The 21,691-nt window shown below is 40.9% G+C and overlaps 3 protein-coding genes across 6 annotated transcripts; 1 reads left to right on the top strand and 2 right to left on the bottom strand.

Moving 5' to 3' along the window:
- Positions 1-1,132: 1,132 nt before the first annotated feature.
- LOC135673634 (uncharacterized) lies at positions 1,133-13,922 on the bottom strand. Of its 4 annotated transcripts, none has more exons than XM_065182735.1 (7): positions 13,798-13,922; positions 10,216-10,330; positions 9,774-10,030; positions 7,766-7,853; positions 6,955-7,021; positions 6,536-6,845; positions 5,074-6,341 (listed from the first exon to the last, which is right to left on the bottom strand). In XM_065182735.1, the coding sequence occupies exons 2-6, from the start codon at positions 10,218-10,220 to the stop codon at positions 6,792-6,794; spliced, it is 471 nt and encodes a 156-aa protein (XP_065038807.1). In that variant the 5' UTR covers positions 10,221-10,330; positions 13,798-13,922; the 3' UTR covers positions 5,074-6,341; positions 6,536-6,791. The 4 variants fall into 4 exon arrangements, 3 of the variants coding, with proteins under 3 accessions (XP_065038807.1, XP_065038806.1, XP_065038809.1); XM_065182734.1 differs by having other exon boundaries at positions 13,795-13,920; XM_065182737.1 differs by lacking the exon at positions 13,798-13,922 and adding an exon at positions 13,546-13,778.
- A 477-nt stretch (positions 13,923-14,399) lies between these two features.
- LOC135673633 (cytochrome c-type biogenesis protein CcmE homolog, mitochondrial-like) lies at positions 14,400-15,557 on the top strand. Its single transcript, XM_065182733.1, has one exon. The coding sequence runs from the start codon at positions 14,496-14,498 to the stop codon at positions 15,270-15,272; it is 777 nt and encodes a 258-aa protein (XP_065038805.1). The 5' UTR covers positions 14,400-14,495; the 3' UTR covers positions 15,273-15,557.
- Positions 15,558-19,083: 3,526 nt separating this feature from the next.
- LOC135673632 (probable glucuronosyltransferase Os03g0107900) lies at positions 19,084-21,149 on the bottom strand. Its single transcript, XM_065182732.1, has 3 exons — positions 20,276-21,149; positions 19,948-20,192; positions 19,084-19,884 (listed from the first exon to the last, which is right to left on the bottom strand). The coding sequence occupies exons 1-3, from the start codon at positions 20,933-20,935 to the stop codon at positions 19,407-19,409; spliced, it is 1,383 nt and encodes a 460-aa protein (XP_065038804.1). The 5' UTR covers positions 20,936-21,149; the 3' UTR covers positions 19,084-19,406.
- Positions 21,150-21,691: the final 542 nt, after the last annotated feature.

Raw genomic sequence — 21,691 nt, 5'->3', positions numbered from 1 at the left:
TAACGTTTCAATTAGTGATGGTGGTAGGTGACGATGTTGTTGGAGTCGTTGATGGTTAGTTACTATGGATGAGCTGCATTTGCGTTGACGTTGATAACTTTCGTCGCTCTGCATCTGCGTCGATATCGATGCAATTGTTGAGTGGCGAAAGGGTTGCTCGACATTTGCATCGATGTCAACGCAATTGTCGAGCAACAAAAAGGTCACTGATGTAGATGCTGAGTGACCATTTTGTCGCTCGAGAATTGCATCAATGCCGACATAGATGTTGAGAGAAGAAAGGGCCGTTCACTATGTTGATATTGATGTAGTTGTCAAGTGGTAAAAGGGTTGCTCATTACATTGGTGTCGACATAATTGCCGAGCAACGAAAGGACAGATCACTACGTTGGTGTTGACATAATTGCTGAGTGACGAAAGGACTGCTCGACATTTGCATTAGCACCGACACAAATGCAGAGCAACGAGGTTGCTCATTACATCGGTGTCGACATAGTTGCCAAGCGACGAAAGGACAGATCACTGCGTTGGTGTTGACACAATTACTAAGCGACGAAAGGGCTGCTCGACATCTGCATTGGCACCGACACAAATGCAGAGCAACGTTGCTCTGCATCTACATCGACGCTAATGTAATTACCGAGCGACATCGCTCTGTATTTGTATTGATGCCGATGCAAATGTCGAGCGATCCTTTCATCACTTAATAATGACGTCAATGCCACACAATAAGCGACCCTTTCATTGCTCGACAACTATGTCGACACTAACACAATTAGCGACCCCTTTGTCGCTCTACATCTGTATCAACGTCGATGCAGTAATTGAACGACGTAGTTGTCAAAAGACACCGCTTTACATCTTTGTCAACATCGATGTAGATGTCGAGCGATCCTTTCATCGCTTGACAACTGCGTTGATACCGATGCAGATATCAACTCTCACCTTTCGTCATTATTTTTCTCATCTACAACTTCCAACAATATCATAGTCTACTACTATCAAGAGAAATAATTAAAATTATTTTTTTACTTATTATTTTTATATTTTTATTGATAAAATGATCGAAGAAATGTACATACATATTTCACTCTAGATTTGAATGCCTATAGGCCAAAATACTAAAGAGATATAATTATAAAAGATACTCTATAATTAATAAAATATAAAATTCGACAAAACCTGATTTTAAAGATCTACATCACCCACCACTATTAGCGTTCTGATTTTTCCATCACAATCGGAATAATAAAAAAATATTATTACAATTATTCATCTGGATGAGTGCAGCACCGGCATCTTCACAGGAGTCTTGGATGATCGGACACTGACCAACATCGAAAGAGAGTATGCACGTCCCATCCACTGTCTCCGCTGCTCGCTCAACGACAACGCATGCAGGCAGGCAGCAGGGATCCCTGTGGCTTCTGGTTTCCTCTCTGGAATCTGGAACCCGCTTACCTCTCCCTCTTTTTATGAGAAGCCAAACACTGACATCGCACGATGGCCGTGCCGTCTTCACAGCAACGAGTTGGCCGCGACGTGACGTCCATCTTCTCCCACCATTAAGGACGACAGAGACATTTGAGCAGCTTCCTAACTCTACAACACCAGCCGAAGCACGACCACGTGGAACATGCAACGACGGTACTGTGACGTGCAGGACAACCTCCAGGCAATGATACGGCTTTTTCCAGTCTCTGGACTGCCACATTCTACCATCACAAGCCATTCCTTCATCCTTCGAGCATTCCACCGAGTCTAGTTTTATGACTTCCAGGAGAAAGTTTGAGTCCACATTCTACCATCACAAACCATTGTTCTCAGCGTCGGTTCTTGTCGATGTGGAAAAGCCATCAGAAACCTGTAGATCTGACCTACTTGTCAAGTAAAATTTGGTGGAGAAGCCTTTGCTCTCTTTCATGAACAATATGAGCAAAATTTTGAAGTAGATAGAGAACTTGAGAATGAAAAGGAATTCATGCAAAATCTTATTATGCTCATCGAACAGTCTGTAAACATACTCTCATTATTCAAGCACATTATGCATTTGACTTGGGCCACAAACGTACTTTTCATATACAGATATAGGGAACAAAGAACATGGCAAATACATTCTAATTCCCAAGAGAAATCCATTCAGCTAAAAATCATCAACCTTCAAGCTCATGGAATAAGCCACCAAGTCTGTGATATGTTTTACATCCATAATCTTTACATGTACATCTTTTGATGCAAGAAAAATGATATTCTCAATGACAACAAGAAATGATGGATTGTTTGATGCTCTGACCTATGCATATTAAATGATATGTTTTAATTGTCAACAAAGGAGTGACATGTTGAGATTTTTACTTTTTGCATGACCAACATATTAAAATAGCATGCATAATGGAACCTTTGAGTTCTTCAGAGATCAATTTCATGTCGGACTTACAAATTCATGCATGACAAATTCTATTTCCTATAAATACATTTGCTTCATTTCAAAATTTTCCCATCATCTAAACATGTTCTTCTCAACAGTTTGCCCTGAACAATTAAGTATCATAGACTGAAATAATGAAGTATCATGGAGCTATGTTGACATTTATGTGTTCATGTCTGTTATGACCTCAAGGGTCTAGAATGAGTAATCTGCAAGTAAATTTGTATTCTCACAACAATATGGAATAATATAGTGTTTTCTGTAGTAACAATAACATGTTTTTTTTGTAGATTGTATGATTAGCATAATGAGATATTAACACATTTATTTTTTTACGAGAAAAGTTTGAGGGCAAAAAAGCCCATAATATGCAGACTCTTCATAAGACATTGAACAAAGAACATGGTACAAATATTCTGATAGCCAAGAGAGATCTAAAGTGCAGTTTGGATGGTGCTCTCATTCAAAACCAATTCTTGCTATTTAATGCAATATAAAAATGATATTCTCAAAACCAAGTAGAAATAATGGGTTATTTGCTAGGATGGGTTCTAATACATACATTAAGCTATGCATATTCATCAATTTACAAATGATGAGTGAACATTGCCTTGTTATTTTGGATGATCAACATATTAACATCTCTATCATAATAACTTAGAGTTCTTCAAGAATCCATGGTCGATTCAACCTTCTTGATCCATATTTATTTACTAACAGGACATCTTCTTTGTTTCAAATTTTTTACCTCATAACTAAACATGTTCTTCTCAACAATTTGCCAGAATAATCATTGTTGTACATATATAATCATCTAACAATTTGCCAGAATAATAAGCATCATAGACATGTAAATATATATAATCATTATTGTTTCCATCACTAATACATTGAAGTCAAGTATAATGGTTTCAAAGCATTGACCAAAAACCTAAGAATCAAATTCATTGTTTACTGAAAAATAATTTTTTTGGAGAGGCAATGAAACTTTAGCACCACTAATTAAAGAATATGATGTTCAAAAGAGTCAAATGAACATACAACAATATACAAGAATCTCAAGATAAAAAGTATAATATTGATCTAAGTCTGTCTCTCAAAAAATCTTAGTTGCACAGATAATATGATAATAAAAGAATTAATCAAACTATACTAGAATGTGAACATCTAAATTGAAATCAATATTTGTCTTGTAACTCACACTGAATATTATCACAATAAAACATAATAAAAACTTTCAATATTTGTCTTGTAAACCAATTTTTTTTGTTTACGTTGTCGATAATAACCATTTGTGAAGCTGAATTCAGTAATCCAAAAAATAAAAATTTCCAATAAGATTAAGAAACTTTAATGCAATAAAAATGACCTCCTATGAATCATGATAACAACCATTTAGAAAGCTAAATTTAGTATAATACAAGCAAAAAATCCTGCAAGAACAAGAAATTTTAATTAGAAGAGCGAAGTCAACCTCCTATAAAATGCTTTTCTATCACAATTTGGTGTTTAATCATCTAAAACCAACATAATTTCCGAGAGGTTGCCTGAGTGAAATTTCAATCATAAAGATCTGTGAACAAATCAATCACACTGTCTACTAGTTAAACTGATGATCAAAGAGAACTCTATGTTTAAGGATCACTAGTTATATAGCATCAAATCCACAAATTAAACCTCAAAACCTTGGATAACAACATACATGGGCAAGAACTCTGCCGGATGTGTGACAAGGTGGACTCTCATAATTTTCTGCATCATGAGCTTATCGGTATTGCTATGTACTACATAACATATCTATCATAGATCTTACATACTACCCCTACATTATCACATCAGAACTGGCCCCTTGAGTTTGTCCGAATGAAACCTTATAAAACCTTCCGAGGTGCTTCGCGCAGCATCTGATACTTGAGTCAATTCCATCTGTTTGTAAGCATCAACTTCTTTTAGGATGCAAACACCGACAGTGGTCGTAAATGAAAGGAAAGAGTAGAAACATTAGTTCTTCAGTCAACTTAGGTATTAAGGGAAAACAAAACCTAAAAGATCTCCAAAGTGAGCCTCAGCGTATAGCCTTGTGAAACATTGAGGGCGTTTGTTTTGGTTTTTCCAACCTGTTCTATTTAGCCGCTGCTCAAATCGGCCTAAGCATAACTCTTGCTTTCCGTCCCTCTTTCTTCCCCTAAACCTCCATAGAAAGGAGGTTTTAGGCTCTTGTCTTTTCCCTGCACAGATCTTCAAGTTCAAGTTTCTTCCAAGATGATAAAGAAAAAGAGGGGGATTAAGAGGAAGCAAATAAATCGACGACATAGAACACGAGTTGCATCAAATAAACCAGTGGAAGAAAGTACAAGTAAAAGAAGAAAAAGAGAAGAAACCTTATTGGTACTGTGAAAACAAATCTGGATGGAGATCTTGATTCTGGGGAGGGGAAACCCAAACAATTTGTTACCTCCTTTGGTGCTTTGGTGGCAGTGTGATGGTAGGAAAGGAAACCAAAATGGCATATGGTTGCATTTGCCGCTGCACCTACATGGTGGATGTAAACTCGTTTTCTTCACGGCCACCCCGCTCCCCTTTAGGTGCAGGTGCAAATGCAGCCATATGAAACCATCTTGGGCTCAAAGATATTTTTGCAGTAGGTCTCTCTCTCTCTCTCTCTCTCTCTCTCTCTCTTTCTCTCTCTCTCTCTCTCACTCACACACACACACTTACACGCACGCGCATACCCTCTCTCTCTCTCGCTCTCTCTCTCTCTCTCTCTCACACTCACCCACACACACACTTACACGCACGCGCATACCCTCTCTCTCTCTCTCGCTCTCTCTCTCTCTCGTACAAGCACACATTCTGTCTCTGTGCCAACTGAAACCATTTTGAGCAACACACGTTCCCCTTTCTCTCGCACACACACAACAGACACACCTCTCCCTCCGCCATCAGAAACCATCTTGGGCTGCAACATATCGGCAGTGGAAATATGAAACTCTCTAATTTGTAGTACAAAATTTCTCTACCATCTGAAGAACACTCGTTTCCCTCTCTCTCTCTCTCTCTCTCTGCGCGAGAGATCTGGAGATATCCAGAAATCTCTCTACCATCCGAAGAACTCTCTCTCTCTCTCTCTGTCTGCGAGAGATCTGGAGATCTCCAGAAATATCTCTACCATCCGAAGAACTCTCTCTCTCTCTCTCTCTCTCTCTCTCTCTCAACAAGATGATGTCCAAAGCTGTGGGCAGAGATGCCTCGTTTGTGCTCATATATATAATAGGAGGGCTTCAGGAGAGAATGAAAGGGACTTCCCACTCCTGTTCCGTCTTGGAGCTTTTAAGAAAAGCAAACGAAAAGGAGCACATGTTGTTTTCCCAACAGCCGGTGGGGCCGGCGTCCCGCCCTCACGTGAAGGAGCGTGGCTGTTCACGTGGCCTCGCCCAATCCGACGAACGCTAGCCCGCTCTTGTCTCCCTCCTAGTCACACGGCCGTGCATGTCGTTCGCCACGGAACGAGTGGGGGTTGGACGGCCCCCAGCCGTTCCTTGGGCCTCCACGCTGCCCGTCACTTGCGCGTCAATTCGCGGGCGCGGATCCTCGTCGCCAACGCCTACGATTAGCCTCCGGAAGAATCTGTTCCATGACTTGGACCGTTCGTTCGGTAGCGCATATCTGCCGACACACCACAGCCGTGAATTTGCTGGGGTTCAGATAAGAAAGATATGGAAGCAATTAATGTGATCAGATAAGGCGCATGATCACGATGTAGGATGCTAAAATAGACACATGGATTCGAATAATGTAAATTTGGTCGATCACATTCCCCACTCATGAAGTGCAGATTTTTGTGTTGCAGATGCTGATGAGCTTGTTCTTGCCCATCGCCACAGACCGGGATGGTCTCGGAACTCTTGCCTTCCTGCAACACAAATATCAATCGTAGGAGGATTATGATTTTTTTAGTGAAAAAAAAGCTGAGATATTCCTGGTGATTTTATCAACATGATGAATTTTTAGAACTAACGATCTACATGTAATTTTATCAATTCAAATGCATGATGCGACAAAAGTCCAATAGTAAATGTCCTCGATGTCTACTAGATGCACACCCACCGGCTTATCATCCCAAAGTTGAACTTGAGGTTGCATGACATTCATGAGATGCTCTCTGATTAATAGAATGGTTCTTTTTGCTTTGCTTGTTTACTTTCTTCACCTAATACCATTAACACAATTTTTTCTTGGGGTCGAATGGTGACGCCAATGCATTTTGTTTTTATACAAGAACACCCCCTTGACAAAAAATACATCTACTTAATTTAGCTAACCAGAAGGCCAGACAAAATTTCCACACTAGCAAAGAGTACTGCTAATCGTAAAGTCCTTCCTCCTGCCAAATGTCGACCAAAAAATCTACCATCTCCTGTAAAATAAATTACAAGAATTTGGAAATGAGAAAATCTATCATGTAGAACTAATCTCAAACGCTAAAAAAGAGATGACACAAATGAAGCGACCCAAGGAGAACTCACAGATACTGGGATGGGTTGTGGAAAAGGTCGGTTGGTCGAGAGCAAATCCTCGTAGGTTGCACACCAGCTACAGACAAGGGAATCAAGGTTAACGACAAGGAAAGCAGAGTTCACATGAATTACCCAAACACACACAAAGAGCTTCCATCATTACCTTGTTAACACAGCTTGGATATATAATCTACATGGCTAAAATACATCGTGTGCCCATGCATGTAATTCTGGAATTATTAGTTACAATAGTTCAGATTCCTTTCTCCTTAGAATCCTTTTTTGTGTGAAGGAATCATGTATCAATCAACTTGGCCAAACTATTGAAAGTTAAGACAAATGTAAATGATGAGCCAAGCTGTAAAAATCTATTCTACTTTCTGGTGGTACCTAACCCAACCTAAAATCAGTACAGGTATTGGGTTAGAATTGAGGGGTCTATCATGAGTGTTCTAAAATGTTGATGTTTCGTATGTTCAATAAACTTTGATGGAATACAGATAATGATAAATGCCCAGAAACATCATTGAATTCATATTTACTTGGTTGTATAGACATGCATATTTTCTGTTAAAACATTCTGAAGATCTAATGCACATTCAGGTAGCATTATGGTAAGAAATTGGTGCATCACACAAACAAAAAAATGTTTTAACTAGTAAATTTCCCTACAAAACCTGACAAGATAAGTTCAAAATCCATCGATTACCTAATTCAAGCAAGAAAAAATATAAGCACATTAAAAGAATATCATATGCCATCAGTACATTGGCATCTATGTTATCCCAAGTTGCACAAAAGAAGAACGTTTGATCTTGACCTTATTGTCGGTTCCCTTGGAGCTCTGTGGGGCTTTTTTGACCGATCTCCGACCCACGCCCTTCTCATCTCATTCCAGGCTATAGCACCTACCGAACATAGCGGACATTATCAGTGATACCAAGAGAAGGGTTTGGATTTTCAAGTAATAATTATCATAAATATTTTTTTATTTTTGCAAATATCCAGATAAACATCTAGCTCAGATGTCTAGCCTATAGATATATGAGGTAACCAAAATTGAGATTTAGTATTGCATATACAACATTAATATGAACAATCCAATCAAAAACTTCAATTCCTTGCTGAAATTTTATTAAAGCTATATTTTTATTTCTGTAAGTTATTAACAAGTGGAAGAGGAGACTATTAACATGGATGCAGATCACCACTCATGCAATATTAAAAGAAACTATAAAATTGCATGATGTTAAGGATCTGATTGTCTAATTTTAGGAGCCTAAGCCTGTCTATTGCACTTTCTTCAACTAGCAAGCAACATCACCAAGCCTTGCTAGTTTTTTAGTTCTTCCAATTGTGCAAGTAACATCTTTAATAGGCACATGTAGGCAAAAGGAAACATTCACTCCTGATTGAAAAGACCAAAGCAAAGCTCTTCACTAGAAAAAGAATTGTTCCTACCTAAAAGCATGAACCACACATCTCAAGCATTTGAGAATGGGCCTCAAGTGTCATGAGAAGATTGTTCCTTTGCATTTAGATAATAAGGATTCGAGTCGCGAAAACGTGTTAGTACAAGGTAATTCTTGATATGCACATATTTCAGGTAGTTGTAGGTTATATATTTAGTTGTGGCCATCATTCACAAGTGTGACCCAACTGCATGTTGAAGAACTTCCCAGAGATAAAACATATCTTGTCAATAGAATTTTCACATGAATATCTATAGTTTAAAGACTAGTAAGGATCTGAATTTTTGCAGAATAGACAATAATTTCATAAATGCCCAAAAAGAACAAACTTTAAAGTTTAAAGGTCTGCAGACATTGTCCATAAGCTACACACAGGCAAGCTCTTCCAATATTTATGACTATTTCCTATTAAAGATTTTATTGACACTATTGCTGAAAAGCCAAACACTGCTTAAGAGAACACAAATTCAAGGAAGCAGCGAGGAAAAACTCATGGTCATATCTACATGTTATGCCGAAAAATCAAGAGACTAAACGTAAATATTTTCATGCTTACAGGAAATACAGATATAATGGATGTCATAAAAAAGTTCCTGAAAGAACTGTATTTCTACAGTAAAATAGAAGCAGGCCTAATATCCTATTGCAAGAACCATTTTTATTTTACGACAGACTCCTCTAATTCCTTTAGCTCTAATATTCACAGTCCATTTTAATAGAAACTTCCAATTTTTTGCCTTTCCAACTACAGGCAATGAGAAAAAACAAGCTCTTTGAGCTGTGGTCCACGACAACCAATACAGAAACTTCTTGCCATATAAAATGAATATTAATCAAATATTTCAAAACACATGTTTCACAAAAAAGTAGAAAAAAAAAAGAACACACATAATAACACATTAAACAATAACATTGTTCATTGTTGAAACCTCCAGTAATGATATAAATTCTTGAATCTTGATAGCCAGAGTTATTTCTGGATATAGTTCTTATAGCATAAGTCTACGGGTATCAACTATCCAAGGCTATAGTTTGGGCCTTCATCTAACTATAGTTCCAACATTCACTTTCCTAATAAAGAGGCTTCAATTTTTATTAATGAAGTAAGCAAGGTGAAAGCATGACATCAGCAAAAGGCCTAGCATCAAACCGCCAAAACATGGCACCTCTGTGTACCAACACAAAGTAGGATATAATAAATGCAAAGAATAGTGAAACATATAAAATTACCAGTAAAGAAAATTTTCAATGTCAAGCGCAAACATATGTGAAGCAAACAAATATTTAACTATATCTATAAAAGACATATGGAAGCCATTCTAAATACGAAAAAGATATACAGAGAGACAGATAAACCTTGGTTGACGAATGAAACATTGTTAGCATTTTCCTCCAGTAACTTGGTCTCATCATTGACAGTAGTGGGACACGAGGAGACATTCGTCACCAGGGAAAGAGAATTGCTAACATTGTTTTCCATTACTTCAGGTTCAGGACTTGATGACCATTGTCTTTTCTTCTGGATGGATAACTGGCCTATGTTCCGCTTCTTGGGTGGACCCAATATTCTATCATTAGCTGATTGAGATTTAGCTAGCCCTCCAACACAACAACTGCTCTGTATGAAGATAGAATTATACACTCCTAATGGACAAACTACTGTAAGGAATAACTAATCTATGACGTACAATGCACCATCAAATGATAGGCAGAACTCACTGCCTAGAAATAAGATTTTTGACAACAATTAAAGCAACACTCTCATGATTCATCATCTTTAAGCAAATACGGTACTCACCCCATATATTCTAAGAGGAAAGTTGCTTCAAATGTGCATTTGAATGGCACTATGAAGAATTTACACTTCTACTACATCAAAATGTCAGGAAGTTCTCATCCTGTTCCTTTGTAATCTACACAATATAATCAAACTGTAAGAACAGTAGAAAGGATTTCTAGACAATCTTAATGAAAACAAGAGCTGACAAGTAAGGAACACATATCTTCCATAAAGTAAAAGATGAAACGAGTCATTCAGGGACGAATAATTCACAGCCTGTGTTGGTACTTTGTAAAAATATGACGAGCAAAACAGGAAAGGTTTTTCATTTGAAAGAAAGTAATATCAAAAACTGTATCACAGTAAAGGACAGTTGATGTTACCTTTGCACAAAGTATTGTTTTCTTTCAGAAAATTTGTTATTCTAACTTTATATGAATAATCTTACAGATGTCAAATGTTATGGAAGGCAATATGGAAAGCAAACACATATAAACACATAATATACTGGCAATTCACAGCAATGAAGCTTGATGATTATAAGACAACTGTTCAAACATACTACATTAACTAAAACTGAACCATATACATGCAAAAGGAAAAATAATTAATTCCATAAACCAAACTTTTATTGAGTACCGTATAGTCATAGTATTGAACCATTGAGACACAACAAGCTCGAACTGTTTCACATCAAGATCAATAACAACAAGCCATAAATCCCAAATATTTGGGGAAGGCTGAAAAGACCAAGTTTCAATATTAAAAAAATATATAGTCGGTCAAAAGCTACTGTTAAGAAGCAACTACAATATGCAAAATCTACAATGGGCATGTTGATGTTTCATTCTCATTTAAGCCATGTCAACGTCGAGGGAACATTTCTCAGATCCTATCTCAGTCTTCATCTACGAAGAATTCCCTTTCTTCTTACCTTCATATCTTTTGTCATTCGACATAGAGAAATGCCGATCTTTTTCATATCTTGCACCACCTTCACATTTGTGCAATCCAGACATTTCTCATCCTTTGTGAACCACAAAAAAATTCTATTTTCACAGTTGTCTCTGAATAAATCCATGCACTCTCCGAATAAATCTATGTATATTGTTGTATCAAACAAATTATCCACAGAAAAAAATTAGAGAGCAACTCTTGTGCATCAAAAGCAGAAGTTATTCCTATGTTACACAAGTTCTCACACATGAGCTGAATTCATAAGGACCACAATCAATGAGGCAAAAGCAACAATAAATTGGCCTTGTGACAGTCTTCAGCATATAGCTGAATCCTGCAAATGAATCACACTGTTGATGCTTGAGCACCAAACCGAAAGAAACAGATCGATAAACATTCATGTTTCTGATAAATGAAACCCAATATTAAGTTTGCAATTTTAGTTTGCTCATCAAGCTTAAACAACATTGATATCAACACAGTCAGGTTCATGGATATTAGGCTTCAACATAAAGCTGTAATTCTCTAAAAAATCACAGGCTAATCTCTTCAAAAGATTCTTACAATAATATAAAAAAGGTGAACTTTGAAGAAGAATATATCCTAACTCTGCTGTAAGCTTGCAAGTAGCACTCAATTAGTAAAACAAAACACAAGATAAAGAAATGGATGCTTGATAAATCAACAAGTTTGGCTACAGAACAACAACAACAACAAACCCAATCTATAACAAAAAACTTGATACAGTCTCATGCATAATATATCTTATTGAGATTTAATGGGACAAAGCTTTGAAGCCCGATGATTTGGCTGACTAAGCCACTATTCTGTCATGAACGGTCGGCGCGCACCCGCAACAACTTCGCTTAACGAACCGTTCGTCGCTTTTGTTTACATGTACAGATGCTTGGCAGCATGGTTTGCCTTAGTTTTGTGATCTTTTGCTTGTAAAAATGTAAGTTCAAACAAGTTGCAGCGCTACAGTGCGACCGCTCACCGCACCGAGCAAAACAACCCAAAATGGCTCCGTTTTCGTGTGCTACGGGCTATTTTCGGCAGCCCGCTGTCGCACGCGAAACGTCAGCCATCTCAACACCCTGGAACCACCCGGGTGGCACCATGGGGGATGGGGCTTCGGTATAGTGTCGGGCGTTGAACAATATTCACAAGTTCACACGTTTTCTTAACGGGAACTTGTCTTCGCGCCCGGCACCCGGTAAGCAATTGTTTGTGGACTTGCAGCTATTCGTTCAACCCTCTAAAGTCCTTGTTTTCCTCCGTTATCTGTTTTCTCTCTTACACGTAAGATGCTCACTAAATTGCTTGTAAAGTTTCCCTCTTTGCGAGACATCGGGACTTGTCCGTCACTCGTTCTTCGAACTAATCAACTTTATCTTTTTACAAGTCCTTTGGGACCTGAGTGAGGTTGCAAATTGGCTGACCTTTGTGGACGTATATCGCAAGGGCGCGTCAAGACTTACACAATCCTAGCTAAGTCCGAGAAGTTGGCGCAAAGGTACATCGCGACTTAGGCAACGCAAGCTAAGTTCGTGTTTTGGCCGCAAGGGTGCCTCACGACTTAGGCAATTCCAGCTAAGTCCGTGATAGTTCGTTACCTTTCTTCCTGAACAAGCTCGGTATGAATTCCACAATATAAATTTGTGTAAGTCCATTAAACAAGGTTTTAGAACATTTCTCTACCAATGATTTAAGCATGGTATATACAAATATCTATCCACTATTGGACAATCCAATACGAGGTACCATGCCATATTGCTGAAACAATAATACAAAAAATATTTTAAGTCCTTATGAGACCATTTTCTTCCCTCACGATCGACCTAGTATGGTTACTACTACTCTACTGATTAGCATTCTGCAAGAGAATTGAATGTTAATTATTCCGAATGATGACGTCAGTAACAATTTTTTTAGAAGATGGTAGACGATTAAATATTCTTTGAAAACTGAATTGCTACGTATTTAAAAGACTCGAAGACATTGAATCCACGGCCCAATCTTCAGAGTTTAACCTCGCACCATATCAATTTAAATTTAGCAATCTTTTCAAACGCTTCACAACAAATTACCTAAATGAATAAGAAAAACCCCATTCATCTTAGTTTGCGTCCTCTATATTGCAAGATCCAACAAGAAACAGATCACGAGCTGTGATCGTCCCTAAGCTCACAGTCGAAAACCCTAATTTGATCACACCACGAGCTACGATTCAAGGACCGCCATCATACGAAGACATATCACGAACAACAATTGTGAACGATCCTAAAAAAGATGAGAAAAGCAGCGCAAAGAAACCCAAAAGTAGCTACTCCACGAACGATTTATCCAAGAAAATCAACACGTCGCCGCGTCAGGATCACCAAGACATACCCTGTTAGTAAACTCGAGGAAAATCCCAAAGATCGCGTCCAATCAGAAAAAAGATAACCATCGGTTCCGCAACGGCGACATGGAAAAAAGCAAGCAAGAAAAAAAAAAAAACTGATCGACCACTCAATAAACTCTTGGAAGAATAAAAAAGTCGAAGAATCTGCGTGGGATCGGTCGAGGAAACTAGAAATCTGAGGCTAATTGCAGAGATTCTTCCGAGTAGAGAAAGGGGAAGGAAGAGAATTATACTACGTTGTACGAGCCTTCTTGCTTTCCCCCTCGAACCACTTCGTGGTCTTCACGAACAGACGGTCGAGCTGGGAGCATATGTGGAGGCTCTTCCAACCGAGAAGAGCGTTGCTTGATATACCCCCCACTTACTTCACGACTTTGATATTCCCCCACTTAATTCACGACTTCAGTAGGGACTGTTGTCGTGGCGCACATCCATCGGCCAGATGGGTGTGTGTCGGTGCCAGTGCGCTTTCAAATGTACGACACGTGTGAAGCATATGATTCGTGTTTACCGTTACTTCTCGGAGAGAAGATTTCCAGTTGTTGTCGATCATGCTGGATTATGTTAAGAGCTATCTTGATCAAATTACATTTAATTGTCATCTGCACGTGCCACCGCCAAGGCACTTCGAGTTCTTTCATCAACGCCGTCGGTGACTGGGTCCCACTCCATCGCGGGTACGTTACCACTCCGACGCCTACAGCCTGAATCACCCTTGAAACTATCAGGGCCGATGTGGTTCCACTGTCACAAATTGCAGGGGTGATTCAGTGGCATTGGCAACGAGGTGCTTGAAGCGGAGTCCGAGTCGCCTCCACCAACCTCCAGTGCCGTGTCCCACAAGTAAACAAGTGCCTTTTCTTCAGATCCCGTCACCGCGGGCAAGCCCTAACCTGTCTTCCCTCTGTTCGGTCGCTCTTCCAGAGATCCATCCATGGCTTCTTCTAGGGTTCTGTCCCCGCGCCTCTGGTCCCGGCTATCTCCCCTCCTCCGCGCCGCCGTCCCCGTCACCCGTCATTCTCCGCCGCCTGACCCCCCACTTCTCCTCCGGCCGTTTCCCACCCCTCCGCCGCCTGCCTCCCCCGCCGCCCTCTTCCTCCGACACCTCTCTACGGTCTCCCGCCGGCATCCATCCCGGTCCCACACCGTCGACATCGGCGCCCGAGCCCGGCAGCTACAGAACCGCCGCCTCTGGACCTACGCTCTGACCTTCAGCTGCGTCGCGGGGTTCATCGTCATCGTCCTCAGCAACTTCCAAGATCAGCTCGTCTTCTACATCACCCCATCCGATGCTATGCAAAAGTTCGCCGCCAACCCTTCCAAGAACCGCTTCCGCCTCGGTGGCCTCGTCCTCGAGGGCAGCGTCGTCCAGCCCACCCCCACCTCCCCCGAGATTGAGTTCGTCATCACCGACCTCGTCACTGACATCCTTGTCCGCTTCGAGGGATCCCTTCCCGACCTCTTCCGCGAGGGCCACTCCGCTGTCGTCGAGGGTTTCTTGAGGCCCTTGAACGAATCTGGTCGGTCGGCTCCTCTTGGATCAGTGGTATCGGAGAAGGCGAGGAGCGGAGAGTGTTTCTTCAAGGCAACCGAAGTGCTGGCGAAGCATGATGAGAAGTATATGCCCAAGGAGGTTGCAGAGGCGATCGAGAGGAATAAGAAGAAGATCAAGGCGGAATCTAAAGCAAAAGCCGCTGAGAAGACAAGTTGAGATTGCTTCGCAACTCCAGGTTGATTTAGACGTCAAATTTTTTGAATTATTGAGTTAATTTTAGGTTGGTGGTTACCAACGGATACGAAAAATCCAATTTTTATTATGATTATTATGCGGCTTTACATTGGTGTAACCTGGAACCGATCAACACATGGATCCCAACAGTCAGGTTGAGAATAATACGAAGGGGACTATAAGCATGGTATAGTTTAGTACTTTATGATTTATGTGTCCGATTTGCTGTAGTTTAGTTCATTAATAATCGTATTGAATTGTCCGAGATATCAAGCGGCATTGTTAATGATAAAAAACCCAATTTTTTTACCTAAATTCTGAGATTATATTTGTTCATTCTGAAATGGATATCTTATAAGGAGATGCTTTGGTTTATTCAAAGATTACGAGGCATCTTGTTTGCTTCTGTTCATGGTTCTTCTTCATCAAAATATTCAGTTGTTTTTGTAAAGCTATATTGTGCTGTGTTCAATACCTCTATCATCACAACATCATGTCTCAGTCTACATCTGGTTGTCGAACTTTCCGATGGAGTTTTCAGTTCCAAATGTTCTCTTTCTTTTTGTATCCTTGTATGGTTTGTGTTGCAACTGTTATTGAATGTCTTTGTCCCTCTTTGCTTGAATAGCATATTGTCTTGAATTCTTTATTATTCACTAAAAATAAGAGCTCCTATGAAGTGTAATTTTTAACTGTTGCATTTCCAATAGTTCCTAGGTAGACAGAGGTCCATAATTCTCCCATCATGGTATAGATTAAAACAATGCGGATGGATATTCATCCAACCCATTGAGGGCTTGGTTGAAAATTGGACCATTACCTTGGATGGTTTTGTTTGATTAAATTCGGTTGGATGGCTGTCTTTCTGTTATTATAAGTCCCTTTCTTATTTATATAATCTCAGTACTGGCATAAAAATATGGTGCTTTGCTTTTGTCTTTTATTCTATTTTCTTTCAACTGTTAATTAATTAATTTTAAATCTGCTGGAGCAAAAAGATTTTATGTTTTTGGCATGATTAATGCATATATCTGAACATACATAGTCATACATGAGTACACATGCATATATACATGTGTGATCAAATAATTGATAGAAACTCATGATTTAGTTTGTATATATTTGCTTCTCTATTTGATACTAGTAGGACTTTCATATAACTGCACAGTAAGTGTGCAGAGATAGAACTATTCTTCAACCATCATAGGTGATATTCTACCTCTTCTACCGGCTATTACTCTTCGGTAGATGAGACAGTACGAAGAACTAATACATCTGGATGCCTTCTGAGCTTCAAAATTTTAACACTTGGAGCTCTGGAAGATGCAGGGCATAATCAATTTAAGGAATTTTCTTCTGGCTGAGGACATGAAATATTTTCATCTATTTCTATAAAAAAAAATCAGCTTTTAGATATATGTCTCTTAGAAACAATGACCAACCTGTATGAAGTGTTACTATCTTTTGAATTGCATCACAATTAATTCATTGTATTGTCTGTCCTAGATCAGAGACTTTTTTTGGCATAGAAGTTTATGCACAATTGCTCAAGTGTTCTAGTTATCACTGTCTGGTGAGAGTGCTTAAAAGATTAAGTTTGTCTATCTTCAATCATCATAGGCCATATTTTGCTCTTTTAGTGGCACATTAATCTTTGTTAGAGATGACAGTGACTTTACATCACTGCTGTTCTTTTGACTGATTTCTCCTAGTTATGCTTGAAATTGTGAAAAATGGAGTACCTCTGTAATGGATATGGAGTATTCCAAGTTCTGAAAGATGCAGGACTTGACTGTTAAGTGTTTGTAATTCTAACTTATTCAATCATGATAGACATTGGAGAAAGAAGAGAAAAAAGGATATATGAATGTAGGCAACATCATGCTGTTTCATGATTATATGTTGTTGGTTCTTTTAATTATGATCCCATTTTTGAGTGTCCAGTTCATGAAGTCCATTAAATCATGTTTCTTTTCTACTTTGATTAGAATGTTTCTGTAACATAATCTCACTTTTTTTTTTATTTTTGGCATGAAAGAAGAAATATCATGTCAAAATTCTGTTACAATTAGCTCCATGCTTCTAAGAGCATAAATCATATATCAAAAAAGGAGGTCAGTTAATCCTCCAAACTGTATCCATCTGAAAATGTTTAGTATATAGTGTCAATAAATGAGCATTTCTATTTCTCTTTGTAGACACTAGAAATCTTTATATTTCCTCCAAACTGTATTCATCTTAAAATTTTAGTGTATAGTGCCGATAAATGAGCATTTCTTATGCTCAATTTAGAGACACTAGAAATCTTTATATTCAAAAGATGAATAAAGAAAGAGTTGAAAATATTGCTACTACAGTTCCTAAAGAACCATGGAGGTGATATTCCTACTTGTTCATAACTTTAACCAGGGTGAGATCATCAGCTTCCGGTTTATCAAGAAATCTTGCTATCTTGGGAGCTCAGTTCCTACTTGTTCACGACTTTGTGACATGCCCAAAAAATAAATCTCTACTGCCTTGCATGCATCTGAGTCATAGTATGCAATTTCGAATAGTATCATTTGGTATAAGTGGTACGTATCGGTCCGACGATATATCGGTACACGGATCATCTGTTACCGGACGGAACGTGCTACAGTGCTCTAGTATATAAAACCATAGCAATGTCACGTTGTAGCAGTGCTTCAGAACTATAGTAAGAAAAAGATATATATATATATATATATATAACTGTTTGGTATGTTCTGGTGTATCACTCGGTACGTCCTGATGTATCGCTCGGTACATGATATCATCTCGTACCAAGTCAATCTCGAAACACCGGTATGATGCGATATTACATACCTTGATCTGAGTTAAGTTTATATCTTGATCTGTGTTAAGTTTAATCCATCCAGGTGTAGATCTCTTCCATAATACATTCTCCGTTTCACTTAAATACTTTATTTATCTGTTATTTCAAACAAAAAGAAACAACTGCCTCAAATTCCAAAACAAAACATTGAAGTGTTAATTTTTCTTATACTTGAAACAATCTTCCTTATTCTTTCTGCTGCAATAAAAGCCATTATTCATATTTAATTTTCATGAATTCAGTGGCTTCAATTTTCTCTTGCTTTGACATCCATCAGGTAATGCTGGCTGACATCATGTCATTTGCATTAGATAAAAAGAAGAAAAAGAACCAGAACGTGATGTGTGAAGAGTCGCCATCAGATCTGGTGGAACACAACACTCGGGTAGTAATTGGGTAGATCCCTGTCTTCTACCCCCCACCGCATTATATTTACCGGAACACACTACTTCTGGCACGGCAGCACTCACCGTAGAGAGCGACCGCACACCTATCGCCAGCTTTTTAGTGGAGAAGAAGAAGAAGCTGCCGTCCTCCATCTTTTCTATGGACGATACCGTCGATATTAAAAGAAAGGCCGACAGTTCCACCACCTACTTCTTCTTGTCCACACCACATAGAACATCATAATTTACTTTGTATTATTATTCATGTACAAAATAAAATAGGTTAACATTTATTTATTTATTTTTGTTTGGTATAAGGTAAAGCACGTGGTGGGCATTGGCATGCACGAGGTGGGGAACTGAACTCCCAAGACACCATAGATTCTTCCACAAATCCATGCTCTCTTCCCTTGTCTACACGCCATGCCATCCCCCTTTCCTTCTTCACCTCCTACCACTTCTTAGTATTTATTTATTGACTCGGTTTCACCTCATGTCGTCCAAGCAAACCAAGTTTGAAAGCTTAGCTTATACTATTTTATGCCTTTCAACGTTACCTATTACACACATTTGGTATATATATATGGCTCCTCACAAAATGAGTACATTTAGGCCAAATTGGATCCACCGTACACCATTTCAAATACTCGACCACTTAAACACTGCTGCCTCCACCAATAAAAATACCCAAAAAATAATAAGATTGATGGATACTACATAAAAATATATCGTGCCAAGGGCGGTGGATAATTCAACCAAGACGCCGCCGCCGCACCGAAAGCCCCGCCCCCGTATCGTCTGCTCTCGAACGCGACAACCGGCGTCCTCCACGCAACCACCAGCTGTCTTCCACCGACTCGAGCAACGCCGGCGAGCTTACCTCCATGCCCCGTCCCCCGGCTGCCGCCGCCGCCGCCAAGATCGGCCGAGCTTCCCCTCGAGCGCCCGCAGCGCGTGCCATGTCGCGTCCCCCGCCGCCATCGGCTGGTGGAACAGCAGCGCGTTCCGCCGCGCCGGATCCCACAGGTTCTGCTGGACTGCCGACAGATTGGTGGCTGCCACCCGGTCCAGTACCTCCTCCAGCCGCCCGACGTCCGCCTCCGCTACCGACAGCGATATCTCAGGCCACCGCACCGCCTCCGGGAACGGAAGCCGGATGCCGTCCGCGATGACCACCGGCACGCAGCCCAGCGCCACCGCCTCCACAAGCCGTGGGCTCCACGGCGCCCACCCCAGCGGGCACAGGCAGAACACGGAACGCGCAATCTCCGCCCGGTACCCGTCGAACCGCTTCCGCTGCAGGTAGAACTTCTTGTTCCCGCCGTACCGCCGCAGTATCTCCGTCCTCACCCTCCTGTGGCACAACATGTTGGATGAAATGCGCCCAGGTTTACGTCATGTGGGTTACCATGCTTACTTGCTGTAGAAGCGGCCGCTGATGTTCTTGGGATGAACCTCCATCTTGCCGCGGAAGAAGGCGAAGATGTCGCGCTTGGCCTTCTCGGGCGCTGGCCACTGCTCTTCGATGTCCGGCGTCACGTAAGGCGGGATCAGGACGTTCTCCGCCTGCTGGCACGGGTGCGGCGAGCTCACCCCGAAGGTTTGCAGGATGATGGATTCCCTCATGAATTCCGGTATCCCATCAGCGATCGCCACGTCTTCCTGCATTAATCGATGCCGGGGTTTTAGTTCCGGAGCAAAAAGATGGAGTCTTGATGGTACGGGGAGAACAGGGGCGAACTCACCATGGCGTGGAAGCAGGCGCCGAAGTCGTGGGAGGCGACGAAGACGTGGTCGCGGCCGCGGGAGCGATTCCAGAAGGGGAGGCCGGCGGAGATGAAACGGACGGCGGAGGAGATGAGAGGGCGGGCGTGGTGGAGGGCGGGGAAGCCGTTGGGGGTGCTGAAGTTGCAGGAGACGTAAACGGGGACGAAGAAGAAGTCGGCCTCATTCGGGTCGAAGACGCGGCCGGGGTACTCGAGCAGCGCCTCGTGGATCGCCACCTCCGACGCGAACAGGTGGTTGCGGCACCTCGGGTTGGACAACCAGTCCCTGTTGTAGCTCGAAGGTAGCTCGTAAACATATATTCTAAGAGCAGCAGCAGCAGAAGAGGTGGTGAAGGAGGAGAGCTGCTGGGCTTCCGCCAGAGCTCGGGGAGTAGTTTTAAGAGGAAGACTGGTTCGAAGTGGAAGGGGTCGGAACAAGGAGGAGGAGGAGGAGGAAGAGGAGGAGGTGGAGAAGAAGAGGTAAATGGAGAGAGCCGACCAAAGGATCCACTTGTAGTACTTCTTGAGCAGGAGAGCCTTGTCATGGTGGTGGCGGAGGTGAGCTCTTCTGGGCAGGAGCTTCATGTGACGAGAAGAAGCGGGGCAACAGCCGAAAGTACATGGCCTGAGCTCCGGCATGGGAGCCAGCTTAAATCCCCCTCGAAGGGAGGGTCGAGGTGGTGCGGTGTGGCTTTCGAAGGGGAGCAGGAAGTGGAGTTCAACCGAAGGGAAATGGAGAGATACCGAACAAGCGTGGAGGCGGTGGAGGAGGAGGAGGAGGCGATGAGGGTTGGTGGTGGAGGGACCAGCGCTGTTGCTTGCTGTCGTCTCACTTCTTTATCCTCTTTACCAGTTCGGGTGGGCGAGGAGAACGAAGCACCAACGATAGTTGGATTACGCCATTATTAGTTTTTTTGACCGCTTGTCGGTAGCTTTAAGCTTTCATTCAAAGAGGCTTTCCACCTTCACCAGATTAAATCTCGGGCTTTTTGGGGGTGATTATTCCATCCTGTTCGATCGCACACCTAATCCACCATTCTCTATTCCTTTTTCTACACACTTATTCGATTTAATTATTGGATTCGGTGCAGAAGAATGGAAGGCGTTGGAGGAGTGGTTTGTTTGGGTGATTATAGTAAGCAATTAGATGTGGAGCATTTGAAGTGGCTCGGAAGAAATTTATGATGTATTCTTAAGAACTATTATTATCATCATCATCATCATCATCATCATCATCATCATTATAATTATAAGTAGATGGTTTTGACGTTCTGATTAGTTTGACGTAGTTCGGAGTCATGTGCGTAGAATTATTCGAGGTGAAAACATCGAATTTTTGAGGTGTCACATGCACAAAGACCAAAGTCAATAGAAGTTTCTCTACTCGATCCCTCC

This window comes from Musa acuminata, chromosome BXJ1-5, assembly GCF_036884655.1.
Source record: "Musa acuminata AAA Group cultivar baxijiao chromosome BXJ1-5, Cavendish_Baxijiao_AAA, whole genome shotgun sequence".
NCBI lineage: Eukaryota > Viridiplantae > Streptophyta > Magnoliopsida > Zingiberales > Musaceae > Musa > Musa acuminata.
Note: the sequence above shows the minus strand (reverse complement) of the source record. Positions and strands in the feature narration are given on the sequence as shown.

Bases quoted from the DNA above. Each gene is read 5' to 3' on its own strand.
- LOC135673634 (XM_065182735.1), bottom strand. The intron at 7,854-9,773 runs GTTTATCTGTCT...TATGTTCGGTAG, and splicing joins TGTTTCATTCGTCAACCAAG to GTGCTATAGCCTGGAATGAG. The intron at 6,846-6,954 runs GTGAGTTCTCCT...TTTATTTTACAG, and splicing joins CACAACCCATCCCAGTATCT to GAGATGGTAGATTTTTTGGT.
- LOC135673633 (XM_065182733.1), top strand. From the start codon at position 14,496: ATGGCTTCTTCTAGGGTTCTGTCCCCGCGCCTCTGGTCCCGGCTATCT.
- LOC135673632 (XM_065182732.1), bottom strand. From the start codon at position 20,935: ATGCCGGAGCTCAGGCCATGTACTTTCGGCTGTTGCCCCGCTTCTTCT. The intron at 20,193-20,275 runs GTGAGTTCGCCC...CGATTAATGCAG, and splicing joins GCGCCTGCTTCCACGCCATG to GAAGACGTGGCGATCGCTGA. The intron at 19,885-19,947 runs GTAAGCATGGTA...GTTGTGCCACAG, and splicing joins AGCGGCCGCTTCTACAGCAA to GAGGGTGAGGACGGAGATAC.